Raw genomic sequence first — 26,764 nt, forward strand, 5'->3', positions numbered from 1 at the left:
AGAGAGCAGATTGGCTCTCTGAGAGGAGACTCCTCTTGACAAAAGCAGCGCTGGCTCAGACAGAATCAACAAACCACCTGCATCTGACCTGAACCAGTTCTGTTTGTATGTCCTAACTTTCCACAAATGTTCAACAGTCATGGAGATTAAGTTCAATAAGTCACAAAAACAGTTGTGGTGGATCAAAACTGTAAGAAAGAATGCCAACACGCACTGAGAGTGTTCACATTGGCAACGCTTTTCTTACATTTTGAACTATTTTCTATGTATGACCTTAAAGTAGTCACTTTATACTCTAAAAATCCAATAAATATTTATACTGATGGAATAAATGTTTAGGTACCAATTAGTTTGGTTAAAGTTTCTTTCTAGGGTCTTTGTCTTCTCTTGGGTTAGTCTGGTGTTTAGTTTGTAAATGTTAGTGTTTATTACTTGCAATTTTCCAAATATACACAATGTGTTTCTTATATTAAATATTCTAGCCCACTTTCTTTTCTCTTACTTCAAAAGTCTTACCGGTTCCCCATTTCACATATCTCCAATATTTATGATGACCTGTATTTTAAATATGTTTTAATTAACCAAAACTAAACCAATAAAACGATGTCATGTACAAAATTATGAAATAATTTAATTTGTCTTGAATACATTTTAAATGTGGAAGCTTGACACTTGGCTGGATAAAAACATATTTCATAACATCATTTTGTATTTTGTTTATGTGTCTCCCAGCCTGAACTAAAGGGCAGGGTTTGCTGTGAGGGGAGGCACACCGCCCCTTGGCCAACAGGTCAAATACCTGTTTGTTTTAAATATGTACCTAAAACTCCTGGTCAGGTTCATTCCCTCAGTCACTCGGGGTAGGCTCTCAGGAACCAGCAGCAGTCATGCAGCGGGCTTTGTTCAGCCGGAGCGCGCTGCTCGCTCAGCAGGCAGCAGCGGCCCTCGATGGTCCGTTGGCCGCCAGGAGCGCGCCTCTGCTGCTCAGACTAGATCGCTCCATGTCCTCCGTTTCCATCCCACCGCCGGCATGCATGCTCAGGCCGCTGGAGACTCCACTGCGTTACCTGTTCGGACCTGGACCATCAAACGTTCCTCCACGTATTTTAGCGGCACAGGGCAGGCCGATTATCGGTCACCTGCATCCAGAAATGTATGAGGTAAAGGCTTTGTTTGAACATCTCAATAGTATACAGAATTCATTTAGTATTGTTACATTTTAAAATTGTGCACACTTGCTCATTAATTAGGGTAAAGGACAACTTGTGAAATATTTTCTTAACCACGGAAATATTAGTTTTCTTAGAATACATTAAAGTTGAAGGTTTGTTGTGGTGCAACACATATGTTAATATACATTCTTCAGATTTTATTATAAAAGTTATCAAATAAATATTTGCATATTATCCCAAATCAATGGCAATTGCACTGAAATAACTTCAAGTGATTGGTAACAATAACTGACTAATGAAATGCTAAACGAGATTTCAAACTTTGTATTGTCTCCGCCAGATCATGAATGACATCAAGCGAGGGATCCAATACATCTTTCAGACAGAGAACAACATGACTATAGCTATGAGTGGCTCCGGGCACGCGGCCATGGAGTGTGCAGTGTTCAACACGGTGGAGCCGGGGGAGAGCGTGCTCGTTGGCGTCAACGGTATCTGGGGAGAGCGCGTCGCAGAAATTGCAGAAAGAATGGGTACGTCTTTACGCAAGGTTTTACGCACGCGTCAATTGGGTCTCCAAAGAAGACACACATACGTTTACACGGATTGTGCACTCTAGCATTATACCATGCATTCCTCTACCTATCTCTCTTTCTATTGGTGGAAAGTAACAAAGTAGATTTACTCAAGTACTGTGATTAAGTTAGGTTTTAAAGTACTTTAATCTAATAATATCCATGTTCTGATTATCTGATTACTTCTTTCACCTTTCTTTCATTCTATCCATTACAGATGATGACATTTGTTTTTACACTTTTAGGTGCCAATGTACATAGAATGGTAAAAGCACCTGGAGGATATTTCAGCAATAAGGAAATTGAACAGGTAGGCACTATCATTTACTAAAGCTAGAATAAACCACTACACAAATGTCTACCTCAACCAGAACTTGTATGTGACTTGTACAAGTAACAAGAACACATGCGATTAAACTCACTTCTACATCTTTCTGTAGGCTGTAGAAAAACACAAGCCCGTCCTGTTTTTCCTCACACATGGAGAGTCCTCCGCTGGCCTCTGTCACCCAGTAGACGGCATTGGAGACATTTGCAGAAAGTAAGCCTCCTAATGCATCTGCCTGAACGTACACTTTCATAAAATGACCACATCAAATATAATATTTCCCCTATACTGTCCTCTCTCCCCCAGACATAACTGCCTCTTCCTGGTTGACACAGTCGCATCTCTTGGTGCAGCACCAATTTTTATGGACAAGCAAAGTAAGACTATAAAATAAATAAAACAATGAATAACATCAGATCACATTCTGTCAGCTGCTACAATGTGCTTGTGCGTGATGTAATCTGCCTCTTGTGCTTCCAGATATTGACATCCTGTACACTGGTTCTCAGAAGGCTCTGAACGCGCCTCCTGGCACAGCACCCATCTCCTTTAATGACAGAGCATGGTGAGGGGGAGCTTTCTGTATGCATCTGTCCATTTGAGAGATACATTTCTGCCACTGCAAGGATTATTAGAGTTAGACCATTCATGTATCTATTTGTCTCCCTGTTACCCCTCAAAGCCACAAGATGTTTAACAGGAAAACAAAACCAGTATCCTACCTCTTCGACATGACATATCTGTCCAACTACTGGGGTTGTGATGGCCAACCAGCCAGACTGTAAGTCCACAACGATTTCATGTCACCTAAAACCATATTTTAACTTAAAGTATTATTATGAAACGTTTTTTGGTTGGCTCTGGGTTTTAGATACCACCACACCGGTCCAGTGTCTGGATTCTTTGCCCTGAGAGAGAGTCTGGCCATTGTTGCTGAGAAGGTAAAGGGAAATTAAATACATATTAGTATCTTTGTTTATGTGATCTAAAATGTATTTACGTAGGCCTACACTATATTTGTCTTAAGGCAGTTTGTTACAGATACAAATTCCGGGCTGTAATAGGGGCATACCATGCTCTTTATTTATTTTTTATTAAAAAAATAAAACTATAAGTGAGATAATACAACTATAATACCTAGCAAAAGCATAGAGCAAACTATCAATAAAAAAGGATATTCTTCATGTCTGAAAAAAGGAGTAGAATAAAAGGTAGTTTTTATCAAATCCTGCCTTTTTTAATGTATTGTAAAATGTGATATAGAAGTTGTGTTTTCATTTAGCTAGAAAAAGCACACAACCTCTATTACTGCAGCAGTAGTCTGGCCTTGTAATGGCAGTGTCTCTAACTTCTGGTCTGATTCTCACGTACCTCCATTGATCTTTGTCTCCCTCTAGGGGCTGGAGGAGTCCTGGAAGAAGCACAAGGAGGTGGCAGCCTACCTTTACAGGGGATTGGAGGACCTGGGCCTTAAACTCTTCATCCCTGATATGGTGATACAGACAACAACAAAACGAAACGCTAGATATAAAACGCTAAAGAATATACGAAAAAAGTATCAGTTTGGAGCTCTGTATATCACTGCACTACAACTGACAGTTATGTTGTATCCTGCAGGACCTGAGGCTTCCCTCTGTCACCACCATCGCCATCCCTGAAGGCTACAACTGGAGGGAGCTGCTGGCCTACATCATGAAACACCACCAGATGGAGATGACTGGGGGCCTGGGTCCTTCAATGGACATGGTGGGTGCTTGCTGTCAATATGATAACCCTGTACAGTTGACAGACACATGTATGCCTTTGACATTGTAGTCATTATCAGCTGACCTGTAGATTGTAGATGTGAACAATAATCTCAGCATCTTTGCATAAGGTTGCTCTAAAAAGATAACAATGTCTCCCCAAATAAACATAACCAGGGAAATAGTCTCATTAAGAATATTCTAATCAAGTAAACATTAAGATCAAACCACATCAGTTATAGCAAGAGCAATGTTGTCCGTTTGTAGCCTTTACAGCTTTCTGAGTCATGCTGCTGAGTCATTTTAATGCATTTTCCACCTCTCGTTTTATTAGGTGATGAGGATTGGATTGATGGGATACAACTGCGAGAAGACCAATGCTGACATGGCACTGCGTGCCCTGGCAGACGCTCTGAAGAACTGCAAAAAGAGCAAGGCTTAAGAGAACGTTCTCCACTCACCCTGTACTCATTCATTAAGGAATAAAACATTAAGTGTCCCGAAAACGCTAGAAACCTGGAACAGCGCATCGGTTCTGCATGTGTCTGTGCTTTGACGGTAGAGATTGTATGAAACCTAAGGCAATGGGCCTTGTGTAAGTACACTAGTTTAGAAATAAAGGAGCAGATGTTTCCATTTATGTTCCACTCTCAGTGCACTGAAAGCTGTCAATAAAGTGTGCTTTAATTTATCAAACACTCATTTTCCTGCCTTAATGTGTGATAACAGTACTGATGTCGAAAGTATGGTCAAAAGTCCATACATGTGCTTAACCTGAATCAGAACTACATTACCCAGGATTCCCTTCTGTGATAGCCGTATATAAAATTGATTCACAACACTGTCGCAGTGTATTACGTGACATAATAGAGCAGGTGTGTTAGTGCTTCTTCATGATTTATACTCGCTTTAGAGTCTATTGACTGCAATTTGGATTATAAAATGGCGTGTCCTGCAAATCAGACAGGTAGGACAATGGTTAACATTTATAATATTATATTATACACATATTAGAATCAATGTCAAATGTAGGTTCTCGCTGCAATGTCGCAGGGATTAAATGATACCTTGCAGTAAGGTTACTAAAAAATAATTCGGCAGCTTTTTAGAGCAATAATTTACAAAAAATTATCAAAGTGCAAACGTTACATTTGTCCTGAGGTTTGTGAGTTTTTACATCAAGCTTATCTTTGAAATTAGGATATCAGTGAGCTTTAACAACCGAAAGTAGCGTACTTCCGTGACAGTAAACCAACCAGGGACAGGTGGAGATGTTGTTTTAGTTCTCTGACTTTTAAATGGGTTATGTTGTGGTCTGCGAATCAAAACGTCGCCAAATGTTGCTGTGATAAATGCGTGTTATTTGCAAAGTGTTACTTATATTATTGATATGAGTTTTGAACAAAACATCCACCTTCCTCTGAATTTACTGAAGAGTCTTCTTCTGGTTTCTGGTTTCTGCCAAATGTCCTTCGCTCCATCGCCACCTACCGTTAGAATGGGAGAGCTGCAGCACAGTGTATACAGTGCATTTTTATTAGGACTCTTCCTTGCATCTAATTCACATTTTCTTCCCTCCCTGTTGCAGGAATATACGTTTAGGGGGCTCTTTTATTTCACATTCTCCAGTTACTTAAAAGCTCTGCCATGAAGGTTAACTTAACAATTTTACTGTTCAATACTATTCAGATTCTGGTGACATTGTCAGCAAAATGTGTAAATCAAAGACATTGGGATTAAACCATTTAAATAATATTAAAAACCTACCTGAATAGGATGCAGTCCAGGCAATATTGTTATAACTATAGCAAGAGTTCTCGTTTCTATTCTGCATTTCCAACATAAAATGCAACAGTTGTTTTATGCTTTACATAAAAGTGAATGACAAGGAGAGATAGCCTACACTTTGATCAGAAGACAATGAGATACATTTAAACAAAAGCAAAAAATAGAATTAATGGGAAAATAAACGCTTTAAGGAGAAATTATTAAGAGTATTTTGATTTGTTATCTTGGTGTTTTAAAGGTGTTACTCTGGTCGGTTTTTTTACTCCCAATTGTATAACATTGTGTTTGTTTGTTTGATTAAGAGATCATTCAAAATTAATGACATGCTGAGTTACAGTATATTAGTGTATTCTTATTTGTGGCATCACCCATCACCACCTGATATTGATTGAATTTGTTCTCTGTTTTCATGATAATGGAGCGTTTGATGATATTATTTCATGATTATTATGTTTTTTTACCATCAGTGGAGTTAAACCAAGCCCTCCTCGCCCTCGACTGGCTTCTGGGTACCTGGGAGTCGGATGAACCTGGTGAGGGCAATTTTCCCACCATAAAACCTTTCCACTACACAGAGACACTGAACTTCAGCCATGTGGGACAACCAGTCATCAACTTCACGTAGGTAACTCTGGGAGAATTTAGAAATGTAACACTAAGCTGAAAAATGTTGTGGTTTATTTTCTCAACTCTTTGTTTACTTAGGAAATGTGCATCCTGTAAACAGACTTTATGTTTTATTCATTTCTCGTTCTTATTTTGTTTGACAGGTTTAACGCCTTCCATGCAGAGACCAAAAGGCCCATGCACAGGGAGTGCGGTTTCATTCGAATGCAGCCGGGAACTAACAGAGTGGCGTTCATTATTGCACAGAACTCAGGTGGTTACATTCATGTTGCTGGATGTACCCTTGTTTTGTATGTACTTGTATTTCTGTTATATGTGGTAATCACTCAGATGTGCAAAGGCCTGATATGTAGTGTTATCTGAGGTAATTGTAAGGTTAAATTGAATATATAAATATAAGAGATGCATTAGTGAAGGGATATATTCCAGACATGACATAGAGAGATACATTTTTCTCATAAACTAAACTTAAAAATTGTGCATATAGTGAATTTCTAAGCGCTAACTTCCTGTGACTTCACACATGTTTTGAGACCAGTGTGTCTTTATGTGCAGGTCTGGTGGAGATTGAGGAGGGGGATCTGACCGGGCAGCAGCTGAACCTTCAGAGCCAGGCGGTGGCCCGGACCTCCTTCGCCAGAGAGCCGCATGTGCAGAAGGTAAAACCGGTTCTCTGATCCTGCATCATTAAAAATTCATATTAACTACTGCCCACACACAGTCCAAAAAGCATCAACAAAACATAACTTGTTTTATTCAATAAATTATTTACGCTTCCTTTTGTGCCGATGTCCTTGCCCGCACTCTTCAGATTTCTCGAGTGATTCAGCTCCGATCAGATGGGAGGCTGGAGCAGAGCGTTTCCATGGCAACAGACAACCAGCCTCTGATGCAGCACTTGCACATCACCTACCGTCGGTCATCATAACCCAACAGGCTGCTGGGCTTCTTATAATAGCAGTATTTTGGTCAGGAAAGACAAATGTTGCTGAAATGATGAAAAATAACTGTTAAGTCAATGAATCATTTAAAACAGCTTGGGGTAGGGGGTGTATTATTGCATTACAGTGAGAAACTTGTAGAGATATATTCAAAAATGTAAAAAGCCCTGTGGAGTTTTCTCATGAACAAACACACATTATGATTACATTCAGTTTCAAACACCGTGTGTGTGTGTTCATGAGGTTTAACACACATTTAACACATTTCCTTCCTCATAGAACAAGCTATTTCAAATACTCCATTATTTACAGCCATGGTAAAGAGCAACCTGTCTTCTTCTTCCCTGCATTTGCTGGCATTCTGCTGTATATCTCAGTACATTACCATCACCTGTAGATTACTGAAATAGAGTTAAACCAGAAACTACAGGTATATAACTCCACGGGGACAATTTATTAAAAAAGAAATGTATTATTATTTGCACTTAATGGCCTTGGCTAAGTACGGGTGCTTCCGGTATATTTATATATATTGTCTGGATATTTATTCTTGGAGCTGGTCAGCTTATGAAGCTCTGAACTAATGTTGTGCTGTGTTCTCATGTCTTGAACTTTCATTACACTAAGTTACAATTGAAAGGTAAAATAACTGCTATCCTGCTGGAGTGAATGAAAAGGGTTTTGTGTGTAAAAGGTCAGTTATTCTTATGAGTGTTATTGTGGTTATGGTAAAGAGTGTCATTTATGTGCTTGTTTGGTTTATGTCTGTCAGTGGACAGTTCATAAATATAGATGTTCTCACACAGGTTGCATTAAAAAGAAAAGTGATTTGACTTATTTCATTTGACTTCGTCTTCATTTATTTTAATAACTTAATGTTTTTATTCCTCTTGATCGCTTCTTGGACTTTTTTGGAACATTTTATAGCCTTCAGTAAACGAGGGGGGGAATGTTGTGCTATGACTGACATGCAACAAGAACCCACCTTTAAACCCCTGTGTCAAATCAGTGGGTAGTAGCATCAAAGAATAAGCAAAAGTGTTTAGATTTGTTAAGTTTATTATAGCTTTTTAGAAAAAACATTCAGACACACATTTATAAATTAACACTGAAAGTTACAATCATCAAGCATACCACACAATCGTCCTGGAGAGCCGTGGTCTTTATACTGCAGTGGCTTCAAGTCACATTCAATATAGAAAATAAAAATCATAGATACAACTTTATACAGATTTAAAAAAGGAATCAAGTTCACCAAAATATATGCATACAGTTCATACCATTCCTGTGTCCTTAAGTTCTTTGGCCAAAATGAGACCCAACATTTCTTGGTCAACGATGTGTGGAAGTGCAGCAGCAGGTTTGTAGTATTTGGGAAGAGACACTGTGTGCTTTGGTGAAGTACAATAGTGTAAATCAAAGAAGTGATTGCTGTTGAAACACCTTAGCTTCATGTGATAGCAGGCCTTTTCACACTCGGAAAACTCACGAGACCCAGCCAGCTGAGCACAGATTTTCGTTTCAAATGAGGCTTTCACCTCAAAATATTCATTCAGGTTAATTCTCTGAGACAAACACCAAATCAAAGCATTGAACGTTTTATCTCAGGAGTGCAAAATACCTCACATTAAACCTGAACACCATCACACTTTACAGTTACAACACTGGAGGTGTCTACCGCACCAGTGTAAGCAATGTGAAAGTATGCAGAAGACGTGGAGTGACACAAACTTAATTCAATGCCATTTATGCTCTTGAGTGACAACTCTTTGGATGAGGAGAAATCACTGAGATGACACAAACACGATGCTGATGAAACATTTGTCGATGGTCATTCAGCAGACTGACATCTGCACGCAGGCACGAACCATCGCCGACCCACCCATTATGATTGAGTCTGAGATTTTGAATGTCATTTAAAACAATGATGATTACTCCTGTGCTGATTCATGGTTCCTTCATGATGTACACGTACATTGTAGTGAGGAAATATTTCAGGGACTCGATGGCAGACGACAGCCAGTGGTGCTTAGGGGTGAGATCCTTCTTCACCACACATTTCGTCATCTCCGCCTGATGAAAGGAAATTCATACTTTTAAAAAATGGACTACAAATACCTACACATATTTACTGTGTTTAAAACATTTTTTAAATTCAAATATCATTTCCAGGAACCAGGTGAACTATCAGGGGAAAACCCTTCCCCAAATCACATGAACAAGGCAGCCCTCGTGAAGATAAAGGCAAGACTTGGCTAACATGTTTTTATTATAACTATTCTCACAAAGTAAAGCTGAGGCTGATGAAAACGGTGTAAGTTGTGCAGCTATTAGTAAATTATCTGGTGAATTCCATTTTTATTTTTGAGTGACAGGTACATCACAAATTGTTCAGAGGTGAACTGACTTATTTCCATATTTTTGTAATCATTGGGTTGCTGCCTTTTGTTTTAGTTTGCTTATAGAAAACAAATGATTTACAGTATATCTGATCTTATTTGAGCACATCTTTGTACTCCTTTTTACCAAAAGAGGGCAATAGAAACAAATTAACTGCAAGTATTAGTATCAGATCAGCCAACAGGAAGCAACAGTATGTATGAAAAAGCTACACATTCAAACCCATAACTGGGCCTTTCTGAGCGAGCTTCTCATTTTATGCAACTCCCCTCTGACTCAGAGCTTGTGAAAGCAAAGTGAGCTCTGATCCATGAACAAGATAACATTATCAGTCATCTAGCTTCAACAAACGTTTTTGCCAATTTAAACCCCAAAAACAAGATGTAAACAGTGCATTTCCCTCTTACTTTCTCAGATGTTAACTTGTTTGATTTAAATGAAATATTTCCACCAAAAGTCTCAGTAACATCCTAATACAGCAGCATTCATCATATAAAGGTGAGGGGGAAAGCTAGTGCACAAACAGGAACATTCCTGAAAATTGCACCTACCCATCCTCCCCGTCTCTTCAGCCAGGGAGCCAGGAACTTGCGGACGAACTGTCCCAGACTGTCCACTATGATTTGCACGGTGGTGGGGTAACCGTTTCGGACACAATCCACTGCCAGGGCTCCGGCTACTGCAAACATGGCCACCACCTTACCCCATGTTATACCTGCAGCAGAACAGAACACACATCACCCGGTTATGTTTTATGTCTTTTTTTTTTACATCTATGAATAGAGAAGCTTTTCTGATAGGCATCTTTTTTTGCTTCAGATATTCAAACAGTGATTTTGTCTTGCGGTCACACAGCAGTGGTTTGATAAGTAAGAAGCAAAAATATCTCACTACAGTATCGTGAAGCCCTGAGCGTCTATCCTCCAGTGTCCAGTGTTCCAGTGTTTCCTGACTGTTATCAATAAACTGCTTTATTTACACCAACATAAACACTTTGTTTTCCTGTTCTTTTGGGTGCAAATCCTAGTCAACACCCATCTACTCTAGCCTCATGTGAACAAAAAAATAGGTTTGATAATTTAGATATTTTATTCAATTTGCTTTTCTTATTTATTGGCTTAATTTCAGTTAACTGTAAACTTAAATTGCATGACATTATGTTTACTGTAATAAATAACCTAATCTCTTTCATTTTTTCTTCCATCATCTGTTTTATTGCTATTAAAACATATGTTTTTTAATTGCCCAAATGCAAGTAAAACACATTTGCAATTTTGACCATTTAACTCCTGCTAATTTGAAATGAAACAACGTGTAATGTTGGTCACACCCCCATGTTTGTTACATTACTAAAACGCCCAGGAAGTGTTTTTCACGGTACATTAGCACTGCAATAAACTGCCTGTAATGGTGGTTGAAATAATGGCCTCAGTGTCACGTCTCCAAAAGAGGACAAAAATGAATGGCCCGATCTTAGGAAGGTTACATATTCTGTGACCTGACATGAAGCATGGGAGGCAGTTGGTGTACTTTGTACTGAAACAGACTGTAAATACGAGGTTTAAGTCAACAAACCAGTGCATTTGCGTTAATGTAGCTGATAAGACGTCTTTCCAGCCAGTTATAAATTAAAAAGTGTGAGATTGTGTTGCCTTTGCATGGATGTGGTCGAACACTGACGCAGTTTCTGCTATGGGGAGGTGGACGGGTTCAGAAACGATTTCGCATTCACCACTGGGAAAAGTCATGAAGCTGAAAAATGAACATTCTTTGTCCCTCTTTCTACCTAAACAATCTGATAATTAATGGCATTGAGCCATTTCTGGGCTCAGTTTCCGTGGCAGCTGGGATGTTATAACGACTTCCAGTGATGCAGTGCAGGGCCTAATGGCATTAGTCTCCTGAGGCCAGCATGCATTGTCATGGCTGACCTACAGTGTCAGGGGTTAGAGCGAGCTCTGGCCAAGATTAAATGAGATAACTGTCCATGAAAGCTGTCAGAGGACGTCACATAACGCTCCCTACTGAGAAACAGGCCAAGAATAGAGACAAGATAGTCAGGGATAAACCTGGAGGAGGGCGGAAAGCGGAAGAACAGAAGTGGGAGGCAGGCGAAGATAGATGGATGAGAGACAAGCAGTGTTGATTTTACTGAGGGACACCACAGTGCAGATGGCCGCTTAACCACCTCTATAAAGAAACATGTGGTTTGATATGTAGATTCACTGGTTTATCCTTTATTGTGGTCATGTTAAGCACTTTCACAGTGAAGAATGACAGAGACACTTTATAGAGCAAATTCCGTACAGCGGGAGAAACAAGATGCATTTTTCTATTTATATTCAGGTTCCAACCCTTCCCAGAAGGCTGGAGCAGCCTGGGTTCACTAGTTTGTTATTCTTCAGGAGGAATCCCACGCTTTTTCCAAAAATGTCATCCTTGTGACGTCTAAACAAGGATAAGTTTAGCAATGCATGACAATTATAAAAAGAGGATCAATTTTGTATCTTTCCTGGAAACATGACTATTTACACAGCGGCCAGACCCTCTAATCTCTCCCAAAGGCCCATACTGAGGACAGAAGGTCACTCTTTATTTGAATACTTCAAAATGTCAGTGGTACTTTATTTAGTGAACAAAGCAGATCTGTTGTCAAGACAACTTGAAACAAGTCCAAGAGCCAACACACACAAGTCGAGACGTAACTAGACCAACCAAACCGAAGGCATCTCTCAAGACCAAGACTGAGGAAAGATCAGAACAATGGGACATGAAGAGGAAATAACAGGGTGTAGTTTAGTAAAGAAAAAATACATTATGGTTACTCTACCAAGTGACAGACGGTAGACTGCCGGATATCCGATCAACAACCAATTTCAGCGAGTTTAGATGCACTTTCCATCAACTTTTATAGGCTGTGGTATATTTGGATGATACTTCAACATGCTCACCTCCCATCTTTGTCAAAATACTCATATGTATCAAAATATAACTTGATCCCTAGGACTGTAAGAAATATATATATATATTGATAAAAGTAGGGTAAACTGACTGCCTAAAATATAACATGTAATTATTGTATTCATTTTAAAACCCTGCAAGCACATTTTATTGTACCGATTCAAGCAAATGTAAAAGCTTTTGCGCCGATTGCACCAAAAGTAAACCTATGATGTTGGATGTTAAGGACTGTGATAGAACGCAGATTCCACCCTTTCAATTGCATAAAAGTATACATATGGTGGTGTGTTCTTTATATTATGATGCATATCAGATAATTAGACCCGATTCAGGACCAAAAGTGAGCAGTTTTGTGTAAAGAACAATATCTTAATGTTCTCAAAATAAGGCAGAATACTTTAATTCATGAAACTCCATAACCACAAACAAATCAGTGTCTAAACTTAGAGATCCCAAAAATCAGTGGGAGCTATTATGTGCTTTTAAATGAAGTCTCACTCCACCTACTTATGATTCACAGCCACTCACTCCCACTAAAAGCACCTCGCAGCCAAAAGAGGCTGATGGAAACTGCAGAGTCACACCTGTTAAATCACAGTAACGGCCCTAATCAACAGTCACAGACTCTGTGGAAGTGTAAACCACTTCCTGTGCTGGCTGAAGACTACAGCTCTGTATCCAAATAACATACCGACATACTAGTTATGATGCTTAAGACGGAAAATTGAGTATGTAATACATTCCAACTGCGCTTGGTGTTTGGATTTTGTGTATGTGTGAAATGCTCCGATTTATACCACATAAGCTATAATGCGTGAGCAGGAGACGTGAGCTTAATTAAGATACTAAACAAACCCCAAAATGCATTGCATCTAATATGCAATGGCTGCGAGGCAGGCGGTTGAAAATCAATAGTAATCATTACGAATAATGGCAAGTATGTCCGGGTAAAGTTACATATAAAAATTAACTGGAGCCTACTAATTTAACACTAAGCCTGCATATATGCATTTGTGATAAAGGACAAAACTTGGATCACAATGTTGTGTCAGGATGGCCGAGCGGTCCAAGGTGCCACGCTCGAGGACAGACAAATGGAGGCATCGGTTCAAAACCTACTTCTGACGACGGCAGTAGCTCAGTCTGCAGGGACTTGGCTCTGGAAATTAGTTCAAGTCCTGATCGGACCAAAAGAATACAGTGTGAACTGATAGCTGGAGAGGGGCCAGTTCGCCATCTGGGTACTGCTTGAGCAAGGCATCAAACCCCTTAATGCTCCCGGATGCTCTGCCACACTAATGCATGTGGTCCTGTTTTTATATTTGTTCATTTGTATAAAACTATGCGTGTAATATAACACCCTGAATTGTATTAAACAAATGATGTCTTTCTTTCTTTCCTCATAAGGCGCATTGATTGATACTTCCGTGTGAACAGTCTGTTGGTAATGGCATACTTAATCTTTAGTTTAGTATGCAGTACATGCAGATTGAGGGTGTGCTATGCAGTAAGTTAGAATTTGATGTTGAGCACAGCCTCCATGTTTAGTTTGGATAACGTACAGTCTGCTACATCATCATCACCTTCAGCAACAGCCGTGTACCTGTTGAGAAGATCTCTGTCGCCACTCCGATGAAGGCATCTGAAACCATGTTCTCCATGGCAACAGAGATGTTGAGCTGCCGCGCTACGTTCCTGTACAAACTGGGCTGTATACACTCCAGCTCGTCGCCTAGGTAACAGAGAGGGAGCACATACACACAATAAGAGAGAGAAGCATTAAAAGGCTGTGTAAATCGATTGTTTAAATGTCTGGGTTAAACAAGCTTTTAAACAACCTTTAGACTGATTCAAAGCTATTTGACTTGTCTGATAGTGGAGTGACTCTGATGTTAGGATGTTCAAAGTAAGACTTTTATATCTCACCAAAATTGGACTCTGGGCACTTTAGCTGCTGTGTTAACTGATTCAAGTCCTCCACATGTAATCAATTTGTTCTAGATATCCATACACACAAAGACATCTCTTTCTCTCATCCTCTGAACCAAGCTTATCAGAGTTTGAAAATGATCAACAGTGCAGTGAAAACTAGGAGTGAATAATCTGGATAAACAAATCTATATATATATTGCAATTATTATGACCGATTGTGCATTTGTGATATGATTCACAATATTGGAGGTGAATGTGAATCATTATTCTAATTTTCATTGAAAAATATATACAAAAATAATCATGATGTGACTTATTGCTAGGATCTGTACAAACGAGAGATTATTTCTTTAGAATAATATGTGCACCATAGCATTTCATTTGGTAGAGCATTTTGACACATATGTTCCCTTAAACAGATTGTGATTCCTGGGATGTAGATACAATGAACTTGTCCGATTTGAGATTTCAATAACATTCAGAATAATTGTTCAGCACTAGTGGAAATCATTTAAAGTAATATCTAAAGAGTTATTTTCCTTCTACTTGTTCATATTTTATGTTGTGAATGGTGTATTCCAGCTCTGTTGAGTCATCGCAGCTCTCAGCCTACTTTAATCTAAAAGTAGATTAGCATCTCTGCTTTTCACCCAAGAGCAGTGATCATATCACCGTCACACTGGCTTCCGGCTGAGATCTCACTATATAAGGGTACAAAACATCAAAGTCTATCATTTTGAAGCCAACTTATAATGCTCTAAGAAAAAAATTGTAAAGCCCTGTTTTTTTTCCAAGAGCACACTCAAACTAACTTTTGCAAAGTCGTAAATCCAAAACGTTCATGTTTATTTTATTTCATGTTGCAACAGTTCGCTGCACAAAAAAGGGATCTCTCACTTTATCCTGTTGGTTAATGTTTTTAAAACCAGCAGGCATATTTCAATGCGGATCCATCGGATTAAAAGAATGTCGTAATATTATAAAAATAAATAAAAACACATTTTCAATCTTAATCGTTCTATTAAAAAAATATGTGGTCTGTGGTTAAGACATTGACAATAAACCAGAATTTCCTCTGACCGCTCTCCCTAATTTGTTGTGATCCTTCTACTTTCAACCCTAGGTATAAATACAAAAGTTTAAATAGCTTAAGACTATCTGTCATTTTTGACTCGCTGACAAACGCTTGGACTTTATTGTTAGGTGTTAGAAGGCTGTGCCGTTACAAGGGAGTGTCTAGGGAGTTTTCTGGTGAGTTTTAGTGTGCAGTGTTTGCTGTGCTGCGCTTTTCTAATCTAGTTAAAAGAATTATGACCAAACCACTTTGTCTTATTTTAACTATATCCTGGGTGTTGGAGGTTCAGAGTACACAAAGAAATAACAACCAAGGCCTTGAATGTGCACACATGTTGCTCTAAGATATCTTGGAATTCACTTTTTTCACATATCTTTAGGTTTCTCTTACCGAGGCAGAGAAGCACCAAAGAAACCTCAGCAAGCGTTGCGTTTGAGGGAGAGAGGTTGAGTTCAGTTTTGGACCATCCCAGTCCGTTCTGGTTGAGTCTGGACACTATGTAGTCTCTGCACAAGGCTTTGGACTGGGACACCAGCTCCTTCTCAGACAACGATCGGTCAAACACATCCAGGACTTCTGCAGCAAACACAGAGGACCGGCGCAGGACTTCCATATCCTCCTGCGGGGGGATTCTGGGTCAGAGAGTGTCTGACCTCTAGGGATCAGCTGTGTCTCAGCGTGATGTCTCTTAATCCCAGAGGAACAACGTTTAACGAGGTGGACAATATGGCAGCTGTGAGGAGAGAAAAACATGACTAAGAAAGAGACAACTGGTTGAATGCATGATTCACATATCTTAATCTTGAAATGTTTCTGTCAGAATGGGTGTGAGACAAAGACACTTTTATTCAACCCACTAGTGCAAAAATGATAGCATCTAGATTGATCCTGCTATACAGACTTTTTCTACATTAACAAGGGTGGATACAGACACTGATAATCTAAATCAGAAGAGAACCTTACATAAGAATATGATGGAGGCGTTATTGTTGTGAGTCACATTGTGGGATAGTCAAGATATTGCTAAATTTCTTGGGTTATGCAATACTGATACCACAAGATGACAAGGGAAATATGTTTGAGTATGACAGTAACAGCCCTCTAAAATGAGCTTAACAACACGTTTTTAAAAAATGCATATTGCAGGCGTTTTTCAGTGCAACATAATGAAAGGAAAACATCTAATATAAAAACACGGTAGATTTATCAATATTTAGAGCTGTTGAACGCAATATCATACTTACATTCAACGTTGTGTCCACATTGAGATGTCCCCGCTTATGATGTAATAAATGTGGTTTGCCAATTTGCCTAATTATTTAGAAAACATTTAACAGCTATCTGGTCAAGTGTATCCCAGCTAAAAGAACCAAACAGTCATGGGAAAACAGCTCGACAACTCTGAAAAGAAGCAGTTTCGGATATTTAGGAAGCAGCGGGATCAATTTAGCCTCAGGTCTTATTCCTCAAAGAGCTCATGTTGTGTTCGGTCCACTTGTTTCGCCGGAAAGCAACGACTGATCGCAGGGACGCAGTGAGAGGACGCCTACCTGTAGATCCACCTTCCTATTGGCGCTCAAAAGGAGCGTTTGATTCAAAGTCAGGAAGAGCCCGGAGGAGGAGTTTGACGCCTGCTTTCTTGCCTCCCAGCAAATAAACAGTCGAACCTGACTACGGCGGGCAGAGAGGGAGGTAAATCATCTGCATCTGTATTTTCATTCACAAATCTGTGAAAACTGCTCAGAAAGAACCTATTATGTGTCACTTTTGTATTGTTATTTTACTTACTGATTATCCTGTTTCTATTGTTATTGTAACATAGCATTCCTTGGTGCATGTGCAGTCTGCAGGTGTACGATATGATCTCCTTCCTGAGCAACGTGTTCTTTACCGCAGCCAACATTGTCTCACCTTAATCCCGTGCAGGGCAGATATATATAGATCTGCACATAAAGTAGCCTACGAAGACACACTTAATTGGGGTTTTACATGCTCTTTGTATAAAGCTGTTGTTTTGTAATTTTCTTATTAAATCAAAAATAAAATGAAGCTTTTGTTTTGAAAGGTGATGTCAAAATATTTGATCATGTATTCTACAACGTCATAAAAAGGAAAAATAAGGTCAGTCTAAAGAGAAAAACTGTTATAAACAATGTTTAAGGACTCATTCAGACGTTTGATTTCCCTCTATTTCAGGTGTGTTTTATTATCAATATGTCAATCCAAAACAATACTAATTCTGATATGTGATTATGCAAAAAATATCACAGTTATTATGCATATTATTGGAGGAAGTTATTTAACTAATTAATATCGATAGGTTTAAACTAGTTGTTAGTTCAGTGTTTGGCCGCTGAGTGTCGCTGTTGCTCCCTTCACTGTTCAGCTCAAAATTGTTTCCAATGGTCTCAGGGGTTCATTCATTCAGAAAACATAAAGCAATATTACATTCTCTAAACTAATTTGATGAATAAATCATAACTAGTTTGTGTCTTGGAACATAGTTAGCTTCTTATTGGTACATTAATATAACACCCTAACATTTGCACGTTTGACTTTTTGTATCAGACTGATCCTTGTGCTCAATATGGCAATGACATGTTTCATATAGATCATGGCAAACAGAGACAAATATAAACCTTTCCTTTTTGATATTTCTTTCTGCCGGTAGAAGAGTCTCCACAAGCTCAGCTGGACCAGAAATGCTCTGCATAAATACTTTAATTCATTCAGTTTAAAAATCACTAATAATATGTCTGACTACACTGACAGGTTATGTTCAGCCAGGTTGGTGATTGACACATTATTGTGGGACCGGTTTACCTTTGACACAGTGGTAATCGTACTTCTAGTGGAGCTTTAGCACTAGAAAAAGCAACATAAAGTAGAATTATTATTATAATTATAGTAAACCTCAATTGACTTGCCAAACTTGTGTGAACCATGGTCCCTTCTACTAAAAATAATACCATATCATTATCATGTTAAACTGCAATCTCAGTTTTTTTTTAATAGTCCATACATTAATACGTTGGTTCCTGTTGATATTTCTTTATAAAACAAAACCTGTGTCCGGAGAGATTGAGTTTTCAGTGTTCAGCATGTTGATGGGTGAGTTTCTAAGTGATCCTGTGAAAAGAAAAGAGTGACTTTATAAGAAAACCTCGCCCCAGTTTGAGTCAGTATTCACAATCATTTGTCCTGATGAGAAACCTACACTTTCAAATAGACTTACAACTCACCCATCCCTAGTTTGTATAACAGGTTGTACAGAGTATTATTGTATAGTAAGTTGAAGTCATTGTTTCAATGTATTTGGTCAATTTAAGTTATCCAGTTTATTATAGGTTGGTTTAGTTTAAGCTAGTTTAGTTTGGTTTAGTTTAGTTCAGTTAAGCTTAGTTTAGTTTAGACGTTTTGAACTTATTCAACTCAAAATCAAAAATCAAAATGTATTAAATCAGTGACACGTCTTTTATTTTGTAGTATTGACAAACCAAAACAAATGTATACTGACCTGAAAAGGTTTAGAAGCCTTAGCTTATTTCACCAACATAACTTTTTTGTGTAAAATGATCCTTAAATGTATCATATGTTTTTTTTAATTGAGTAATTAAAACAAAAATAAATAAAATATATATAATTTTTATTTTAAATACCTCAGAAGTCCCGAACCAAAATGAATTACACATTGTTCAGTTTTATAATTGTTATTTTGTATTTTATTATATATATTTTACTTTGAATTGATTTGAAATGTATTGCAATGAATGAAACACAGCTACAGTTGCAAACCATATTACCATATTGTGAAACAACAAATTCTCTACATAAGACACCTTGAATGGAATCTAGTTATGTCTCATTACACATAACCACACATTGCAGCTCTAGGAGAACATATCACCGACAGGTGGATTTACAAGCTTCTGTGACTCTTTTGTTTAACAATTTCCCCTGCTATTTAAAAAAATACTGCATTGCCTGTCCACATTCATGATCACTGACTTAGTTCATTCAAGTGAAGCAGCTGAGCTCAGCCTTTAACTTCCTGAGGAATCTTTTCTGTTACATTTTTCACAATTAGCTCATTGATTATGAGCTGGTATGTTTCAAGGCCGCTGTCTATCCTCTGGCTGTGCAATTAGACAGAGAACTATGTGCTACGGATGTTATGCTGTTTTGTTATTTGTTAGTTTCTGATGAATTCTATTTGGCCAAACCTTGTCTTACATATTAACTCAATGTGAAACAGTCATAAGACCTACAGGAACAGGGAGTGTGTTGTAGTGTGTAGTGTGATGCCGGCTTTGAAAAACAGCTGACCAAGTGGTAAGAGACAACAGCTCCTATTCTCCCATTCAATCTTGGTGAAAAACATACAAGAGTGCAAAACATGGAAATGTTTCTGCCGTGCTTTGCTTTCCGTTCATCTTTAACGTGGACAAAGGGGGCTATATACATTTTTCATTATTATATCTATAGAGTTCAGTTAAAAACATCGACAAAATGCAACAACCCTTATTTAAACCAACACATTTTGTTATTACCTGAGCTGCACACAAACAAAAGAAAATGACTTATCAAAAGTAAGAAACAAGTTATCTGCATGAATCCTTCACTTGATGTGACTGTATTAACTTGTTTAAAATGAAAAGTCTTTAGGTTGACTTACAGAATCTGTCTAGGGACTACAGATGAAAAATAGCCTCTTGGCCAACTCTGGCACATTTACAGAAATGATGATTAATGTGCACTGTCCCTGTTAAATAAAGACATTAGTTAATTAATTAACTTGAATACAACAATGCTTTATCATATTGACAAATAATTCCCAATCCTTGACTGCAGGCAGCTCTGCAAGAAATTATATAGTGCAGCTTCTCCTTTGCAGAAACCCTTGTTGTGTAAACAGTATACATCGCCCTCTTGAGAGATCAATGAGTGAAACTGAACAGGTGAACATGTTAAAAAAGCTCAGTTTCTCTTCCATTTGATATGTTGCTGACCTGAGGCAATTGAGACTGAGTGCCACACCTTCAAGTGGCCATTCAGTAGCCACTGATCAAGACTTCTCTGGAAAAAATAATACCAAGAAATGTTGTCTACCTGAAAAACGAACAAACATTGAACTTAACATCTTAAAACTGTAGTGACATTCTTGGAGCAAAGAACTAGAAGAGTATACTGGAGTGGAATGGATGTCAGATACTGAAGATTTATTGGAAGGAGAATTTACACTTTCTGAGAGTAGTGACACATCCTCCTTCCCAACTTTGAAGTCCTCCTCCCCTTGTGCCTGCCACTTCACCATTCCTAAGAGCAGAATTCACATTAAACTACAAGACGCTGCAAATCCTGTCCCTGTCAGGGTCAAACTGTCCTCAGGGAGGTTCGACCTGATAAGATGGACTCCCAGATGTCTCTCCGGCTCTTCTCCGTCAACTTTGTTCTGTTATTGTCTGAAGAAGAGATTGTTTTGTATTCATATCTAATACACAGCTACAGCTGAAGCCTTTATTTGATCAATCACACAGAGAGAATGCTGAAGCCCAAGGCCGTTTGCCTGCCTATGAAAGAGGAGTGAGAGAAGAAGTAAAAGCTAAGAACTAAGCGACCTCTGAACAATCAAATCAAAAACCACATCAGCATGTTATATTTGTGCATAATCGAAACACTTATCGATTTAATGTCTGTGGTTTTCATGCATGTATTTAATTGAAGAGCCACCATGTGTTAAACTGTCATTCAATATGTAAACAGTCAGTGATGACTCTTTCCCCGCCCTCCCTTCTGTCCCTCTTCCTCTCGTGTAGAGATTCTTTTCATTCCAGTCAGCCTTTTATCTATCGTACGACTTGGGGAGTACATTTCCAACTTTACGCAGGCCTCACGCCCATGCCTGATGAAACAGGTTAAACCAGAAGCTCTGGAGGACTCGTCATGGCGGCAAGGATTGGACGGGTACCCAACCTCTGCGACAGGGATGGGCAACTTTAAAAGTGACGTTAGGTTAGTTAACATAGGAAATCTCACCTTTAGCCTAAATCCTGTTTGAGGGACAGGAATGAAGTTGAAATATAAAAACCTTCCTTATTTCCTTTTAAACTATTCAGATAATTCACAAAAAAGAAACCCTGTGACCTCGTAGGTTAATTATTGTGCAACCTTTATCAAAATGTTGTTGTTTTAGCCTAGTTTGCTAATTAACTGAAGCATCTTCCTTTTGATACTGTTTATTTTTTAACCTGTAACTTTGTTTGTCAATAAGTGTCATATTTTGCCCCAGAGTGTGGATTTTTTTAACCAAGGCATGTAACTCCATGACCCCATCCCCTTTACCACCATTGATGAGGCAGGACCAATCGCAGAGAGGCTAAGTGAGGATATGAAGGTGGGGCTAAGCACTGAAACAGGGTGTGGTCCTGAAACTAGCAAGATTTGTAGTAGTGCCCCGGGGTTTAAATGGACTGCCTGCCTGACTGACATTCCCATAGTTATCTTAGTTTGCTCTGTCTCTTGCTTCTTTTCCATTTCTTACCTGTGAAGCCTGTGTTGGATTTCCAACATTTGAGGACATCTGGAGGCTTCCACCCACAGGATATCTCTGCATGTGTCTGGTTTCCACCTGATCACCTCTCACTGCTGCTGCTGATCTGTTTGATTCTCTGGATTGAGTGCTGCCTGCTGTGGCTTTGCAGCTGCTTTCCTCACACACAGGAGTAAGGACTCAGCCGGTGAGTCACAACTGCAAGTATTTTAGCTTTTTCAGAAATGTGAGATTTGTACCTGTGTTTCTCCTGTGGAAGTGTTGATTGAATGTTTGTTTTAAACTTTTCATGGTTTAAAATGGCAGACACATCTCCCATTTAACAGTTCATTATAGTTTATCTGGAATAGGACAGCAAAACGTTGATACTGTTGCTTTAAATAGAGTAAACTGTAGTTTCCCTCCCTGGAAATCCCTGATCAGCTTGTATCTTGGGAGTTTAGGAGGTTGGCTACGCTGGCTATAAGGGCCAAGTTCGTTGCCTCACCTGTTTGACTTGCTCTGTTAGTCAGCAAGAGAGTATTTCATTGTCTTCACATTGACTGAAGGGCTCAGATGTTTCACAATCCTTATTTTAACGGTCATAGTTTTTTTTTTTTAACGGTCTTAATTTTTTTTTTTTGAGTCATTGTTTTCTTTTTCAGTTGCTGAATTAAATAAATAAAGCTTTTCGTTTTTTAATCGAGGCACACATGGTGCTAAAACAGTAAGGATATGTAGTTTAAACGCTACATTTTTGATTAGGCAGTGAAATTAGCTCCTAGTACAGATTTGTCATTATTATTTTTTTAACACAAGGGCACTCAGGGGAGTTTGAGCTTGTGCAGCTGTCTCCTGTTTGTTCAGTCAGTGAGGAAGCAGGTGGACAGGTTGCTTTGTCACTTACCTGCCCAACCAAACTCACTCAGCTCGGCTTCATCTCCTGGTTCCTGACTGTTTGTCTTTTCTTTTCTTTCAGTTGTGATTATAGGACAAGAAACAAGGAGTCATCATGTCGCAAACAGCTGTATCGATCATTTCAAAATTCTACAGTTTTGTAGAATTGAGGACTGGTAAGTGTCTTTGTCACTTTAACAGTTTTTACCCCACTGCTTTGTTAAGATATGAATGAATGACTGCTGATCTCATTGAATAATGATACAATTTATGGTTTGTAAAGGGTAGTTTCCTAAACTACTTCATGAATCTGGCAAAACTGTGTATAAACTGCATTTAGTTTTAACCAGATATCTGTGTGTGTATCCATTACTGACATGCCTTTTTTTAAGATGAGAAATGTGTATTTTTGTGCTCCCCAGATGAACGAATCAAAAGTTATCCCCTCATGCAGAGACCTGTAGGGATGAACCTCATCCTGTTGACCTATGTAATCTTCTCAAAGTACATTGGACCTCGCCTGATGGCAAACAGGAAGCCCTTTCATCTCAACACAGCCATGATTGTCTACAACCTCAGCATGGTTTTACTAAATGCCTTCATTGTCTATGAGGTAAACTAGAAGATTAAGCAATTTTGTTGACTAAAATGTATTCCCAAACCTGAGATGTTAATAAGTTGTTTTATTTACATCTAGTTCCTGATGGCCGGATGGGCAACCACCTACACGTGGAAATGTGACCTTGTTGACACCTCAACCACCCCTCAGGCTTATCGGGTAAGCCAGTCCACTGTTTTTCATTTGCCTCAGAGCAAAGAAGCTCTTAGGCCTACTACTAAAATTATTCTGACTATTAAAAGTGTGTATGGAAGGCTATTACTGGCAGAAATGAGGGGAAACTAATTTTGTTTTGCATTTCAATAATACAGTTGAAATGTCGAATCCTATAGCTTTTGAGATTAACCAATATTTATTTGGAAAATTTGACTTTATTTTCAAAGTTCAAAATAAAGATTTTCCTTTTGGCCTGGCCATAATACTCTTTTGTGGTTTGTAACTTTTCTGAAGGCAGAGAAAACTAAGATTATTGTCTGGTTAAGATGGATATATGAATCTTTGACATTAATTAATTTTCTTATTTTTCTTTCCCCAGATGATTCGAGCGTGTTACATGTTTTATATGTCAAAATATTTCGAACTCCTTGACACGGTAAGGACATTCTCATCTCAAACATTTTCCTTATTTGATTATCTGACCTTCTAGAGACAAGGCTTTTGTGCGTGTAAACTTATGCTTATCCTACTTTCTTTTAATTTTTAGGTATTCTTTGTGCTGAGGAAGAAACAAAGCCAGATCACATTTCTGCACGTTTTCCATCACTCCTTCATGCCCTGGACGTGGTGGTGGGGCATCACCCTGACTCCTGGTAAGGTTTACTCTGCATCACATCAAAGTAATCCATTTCACACACATAATATGCATAAACAAACTATTTTAGCTCTAGAAATGGCTTAAAATGTCCTTAAATTATATATTTCGAGTGTGCTACTATGAATCCAAAAGAATGAAAGTTCAACGCCCAAACAATATTTGAAGAGATCCCTGTACAGTTTTAAAAAAAATGTTTAATCAAATAATTTCCTGTTTTCCCCCTTTCAAGCTGGAGGAATGGGCTGCTTCCATGCCATGGTGAATGCAGTTGTCCACGTTATCATGTACTTCTACTACCTACTCTCTGCTTCAGGACCTCGCTTCCAGAAATACCTTTGGTGGAAAAAATACATGACCGCCATCCAGCTTGTATGTCCTAAAATATTACTGGCATATATTTTGATTTTTACATTGGATCGAGCGTAGAATAAGATTTTCAATAACAATTTCTCCTTTCTCTGTTTTTTCACAGATACAGTTTGTCATCGTCTCAGCTCACATCAGCCAGTACTACTTCCTGGAAAAGTGTGACTACCAGATTCCCATGTATATCCACTTGATTTGGATGTATGGCACCTTCTTCTTCCTCCTCTTCTCTAATTTCTGGATTCAGGCCTACATTAAGGGAAAGCGGCTTCCTTCTGTGGAGGAAATGCCAAAACAGAACGGCTCAGCTAGTAAACCTATCGCTGTGTTGGCCAACGGGAAACACATGGAGAATGGAAATGGGCACCACCACACCAACGGCCATTTCGTCATGAGCAACCTCGTCATTGGCAAAGTAAAGGATATCTAACTTTGTGACTTTGGAAATCAGGAGGGGACATACAAGAAGTCGATATAGAGCTACCTTGAAAGTCTCATCCAGCATTCAGACCTTGTAGCATATTGGATTGGCACAATTTCAATATGTTACTTCTAAACTTTACATGTTCTATATACATTTAGTCTTATGCACACTTGTTTTTGATGGGTGTTTTGGTGAAGATCTCTTCTTACCACATTGTGTTTGTTAGTTGTTGTGAAAACGATTAACTGTGATGAACACTGTATGAAGATTGGTGCTCACTTTGTCACTGATGGTATCTTCAACTCAGGCTTGGTCCGCACCAGCCTGACTTACTGTCTAGCGGCAGGACTATTGTTCCCTGGGTTTATCACACAGTTTCCACTAAAGACCAGTAAATTGAAACACCTGCTACAAAACAAAGCTGTTGTTGTAAATGTCAAATATTCAGTTTTGTTGTTTTTATTTATCTTTTTGAAATAAATCTTTTTAGATAAAGGTCTGTGTCATTTGGAAAGCAGTTAGGGTGTGCACTTTTCAAAAAGACATACCACACCTCAATTTTATTTTTGGAATTGTGGAAAATAAATGTTATACTGTATATTACAGTATTAATGCATTTAGCATACTTAGGTAGTGACATATAAACTGTTTTCCATTTTGAGATTTGGAACCCGGCATGGTCTGTTTCTCAGCACACTGCAGGGGCTCGCAGGAAGTTAATAGACTTCCCATCAGAAAAAAGAGCACTGTTTCTGAATATCCCTGCAGAATGAATGTTTTGTAAACCTACCAGTGTTTTTACTGTTTTATATTACACATGTGCACTGATGACAGATGAAGTAGTTTTGAAGTACTGCCAGCCTTTTCAAATTTCATTTGATATTTGGCATAAATACTTCAGATTGGATGTCAAAGTGTATCCTCGAGCTGTTTGTTACAATGAACCTTCAATGTTTAGCAGATTAACCTGTTTCTGACTTAAGCAGAAATAAAGATGTTTTGTAATTCTGTTACTTGTTAGACGCTTTTATCCAAAGCAACTTACATACTCAATACTGTTGACAATCCCTGCAGTTTGGGGTGAAGTGTCTTGCCCAGGGACACAACGATATGCTGACTGCAGTGGGGTTCGAACCTGTGCTCCCCCTGATACCACCAATGCCACATGTCTCCCAGAGAATTCTTGTTCTCAACTATTTCACATAACTAAATCATTTATACTTTAATAATTGTTTACACGAGGTGAATCCTTAGATTCTAAGAGTGAAAGAGGACAAAGCATCAATACAAGGAAATGGGTTAATGTATATAAAAACCAAAAAAAGAACTCAAAACATGAATGTAATGCAGTTGCGCAGGTTGGTTCGAGATGAACTGCAGATAATCTGATAGTCGCATAGTGATCGTTATCATGGTATCTGTGCCCTTGGAATCAGAAATGCTTCACATTCCCACATTGTTGCATATTAGCAAGTCATGCTATTCAAACCATTACTGGGGTTGATGAGAAAAGGTCACAGCATTAGTTATCAATTCCTATAAATCCTAAATATTGACATCTAGATTACACA

At 38.6% G+C, this 26,764-nt stretch overlaps 4 protein-coding genes across 4 annotated transcripts; 3 read left to right on the plus strand and 1 right to left on the minus strand.

The window, feature by feature from the left end:
- The first annotated feature begins 823 nt into the window (after window positions 1-823).
- agxtb (alanine--glyoxylate and serine--pyruvate aminotransferase b) lies at window positions 824-4,518 on the plus strand. Its single transcript, XM_079648091.1, has 11 exons — window positions 824-1,160; window positions 1,513-1,705; window positions 1,993-2,057; window positions 2,188-2,288; window positions 2,382-2,452; window positions 2,556-2,640; window positions 2,758-2,856; window positions 2,947-3,016; window positions 3,473-3,568; window positions 3,693-3,821; window positions 4,155-4,518. The coding sequence occupies exons 1-11, from the start codon at window positions 888-890 to the stop codon at window positions 4,260-4,262; spliced, it is 1,290 nt and encodes a 429-aa protein (XP_079504217.1). The 5' UTR covers window positions 824-887; the 3' UTR covers window positions 4,263-4,518.
- A 105-nt stretch (window positions 4,519-4,623) lies between these two features.
- Window positions 4,624-8,018, plus strand: thap4 (THAP domain containing 4). Its single transcript, XM_079648093.1, has 5 exons — window positions 4,624-4,787; window positions 6,076-6,229; window positions 6,379-6,488; window positions 6,791-6,894; window positions 7,047-8,018. Exons 1-5 carry the CDS (start codon window positions 4,763-4,765, stop codon window positions 7,161-7,163), a joined length of 510 nt encoding a protein of 169 aa, XP_079504219.1. The 5' UTR covers window positions 4,624-4,762; the 3' UTR covers window positions 7,164-8,018.
- Window positions 8,019-8,217: 199 nt separating this feature from the next.
- On the minus strand, window positions 8,218-17,088 carry bokb (BCL2 family apoptosis regulator BOK b). Its single transcript, XM_079648525.1, has 5 exons — window positions 16,789-17,088; window positions 15,935-16,277; window positions 14,141-14,269; window positions 10,128-10,291; window positions 8,218-9,249 (listed from the first exon to the last, which is right to left on the minus strand). Exons 2-5 carry the CDS (start codon window positions 16,155-16,157, stop codon window positions 9,124-9,126), a joined length of 642 nt encoding a protein of 213 aa, XP_079504651.1. The 5' UTR covers window positions 16,158-16,277; window positions 16,789-17,088; the 3' UTR covers window positions 8,218-9,123.
- A 4,864-nt stretch (window positions 17,089-21,952) lies between these two features.
- elovl1a (ELOVL fatty acid elongase 1a) lies at window positions 21,953-26,203 on the plus strand. Its single transcript, XM_079652264.1, has 8 exons — window positions 21,953-22,281; window positions 23,053-23,146; window positions 23,393-23,583; window positions 23,668-23,748; window positions 24,125-24,181; window positions 24,293-24,398; window positions 24,633-24,772; window positions 24,876-26,203. The coding sequence occupies exons 2-8, from the start codon at window positions 23,086-23,088 to the stop codon at window positions 25,197-25,199; spliced, it is 960 nt and encodes a 319-aa protein (XP_079508390.1). The 5' UTR covers window positions 21,953-22,281; window positions 23,053-23,085; the 3' UTR covers window positions 25,200-26,203.
- The last annotated feature ends 561 nt before the right edge of the window (window positions 26,204-26,764 follow it).

Source organism: Notothenia rossii (assembly GCF_949606895.1).
Source record: "Notothenia rossii genome assembly, chromosome: 9".
NCBI lineage: Eukaryota > Metazoa > Chordata > Actinopteri > Perciformes > Nototheniidae > Notothenia > Notothenia rossii.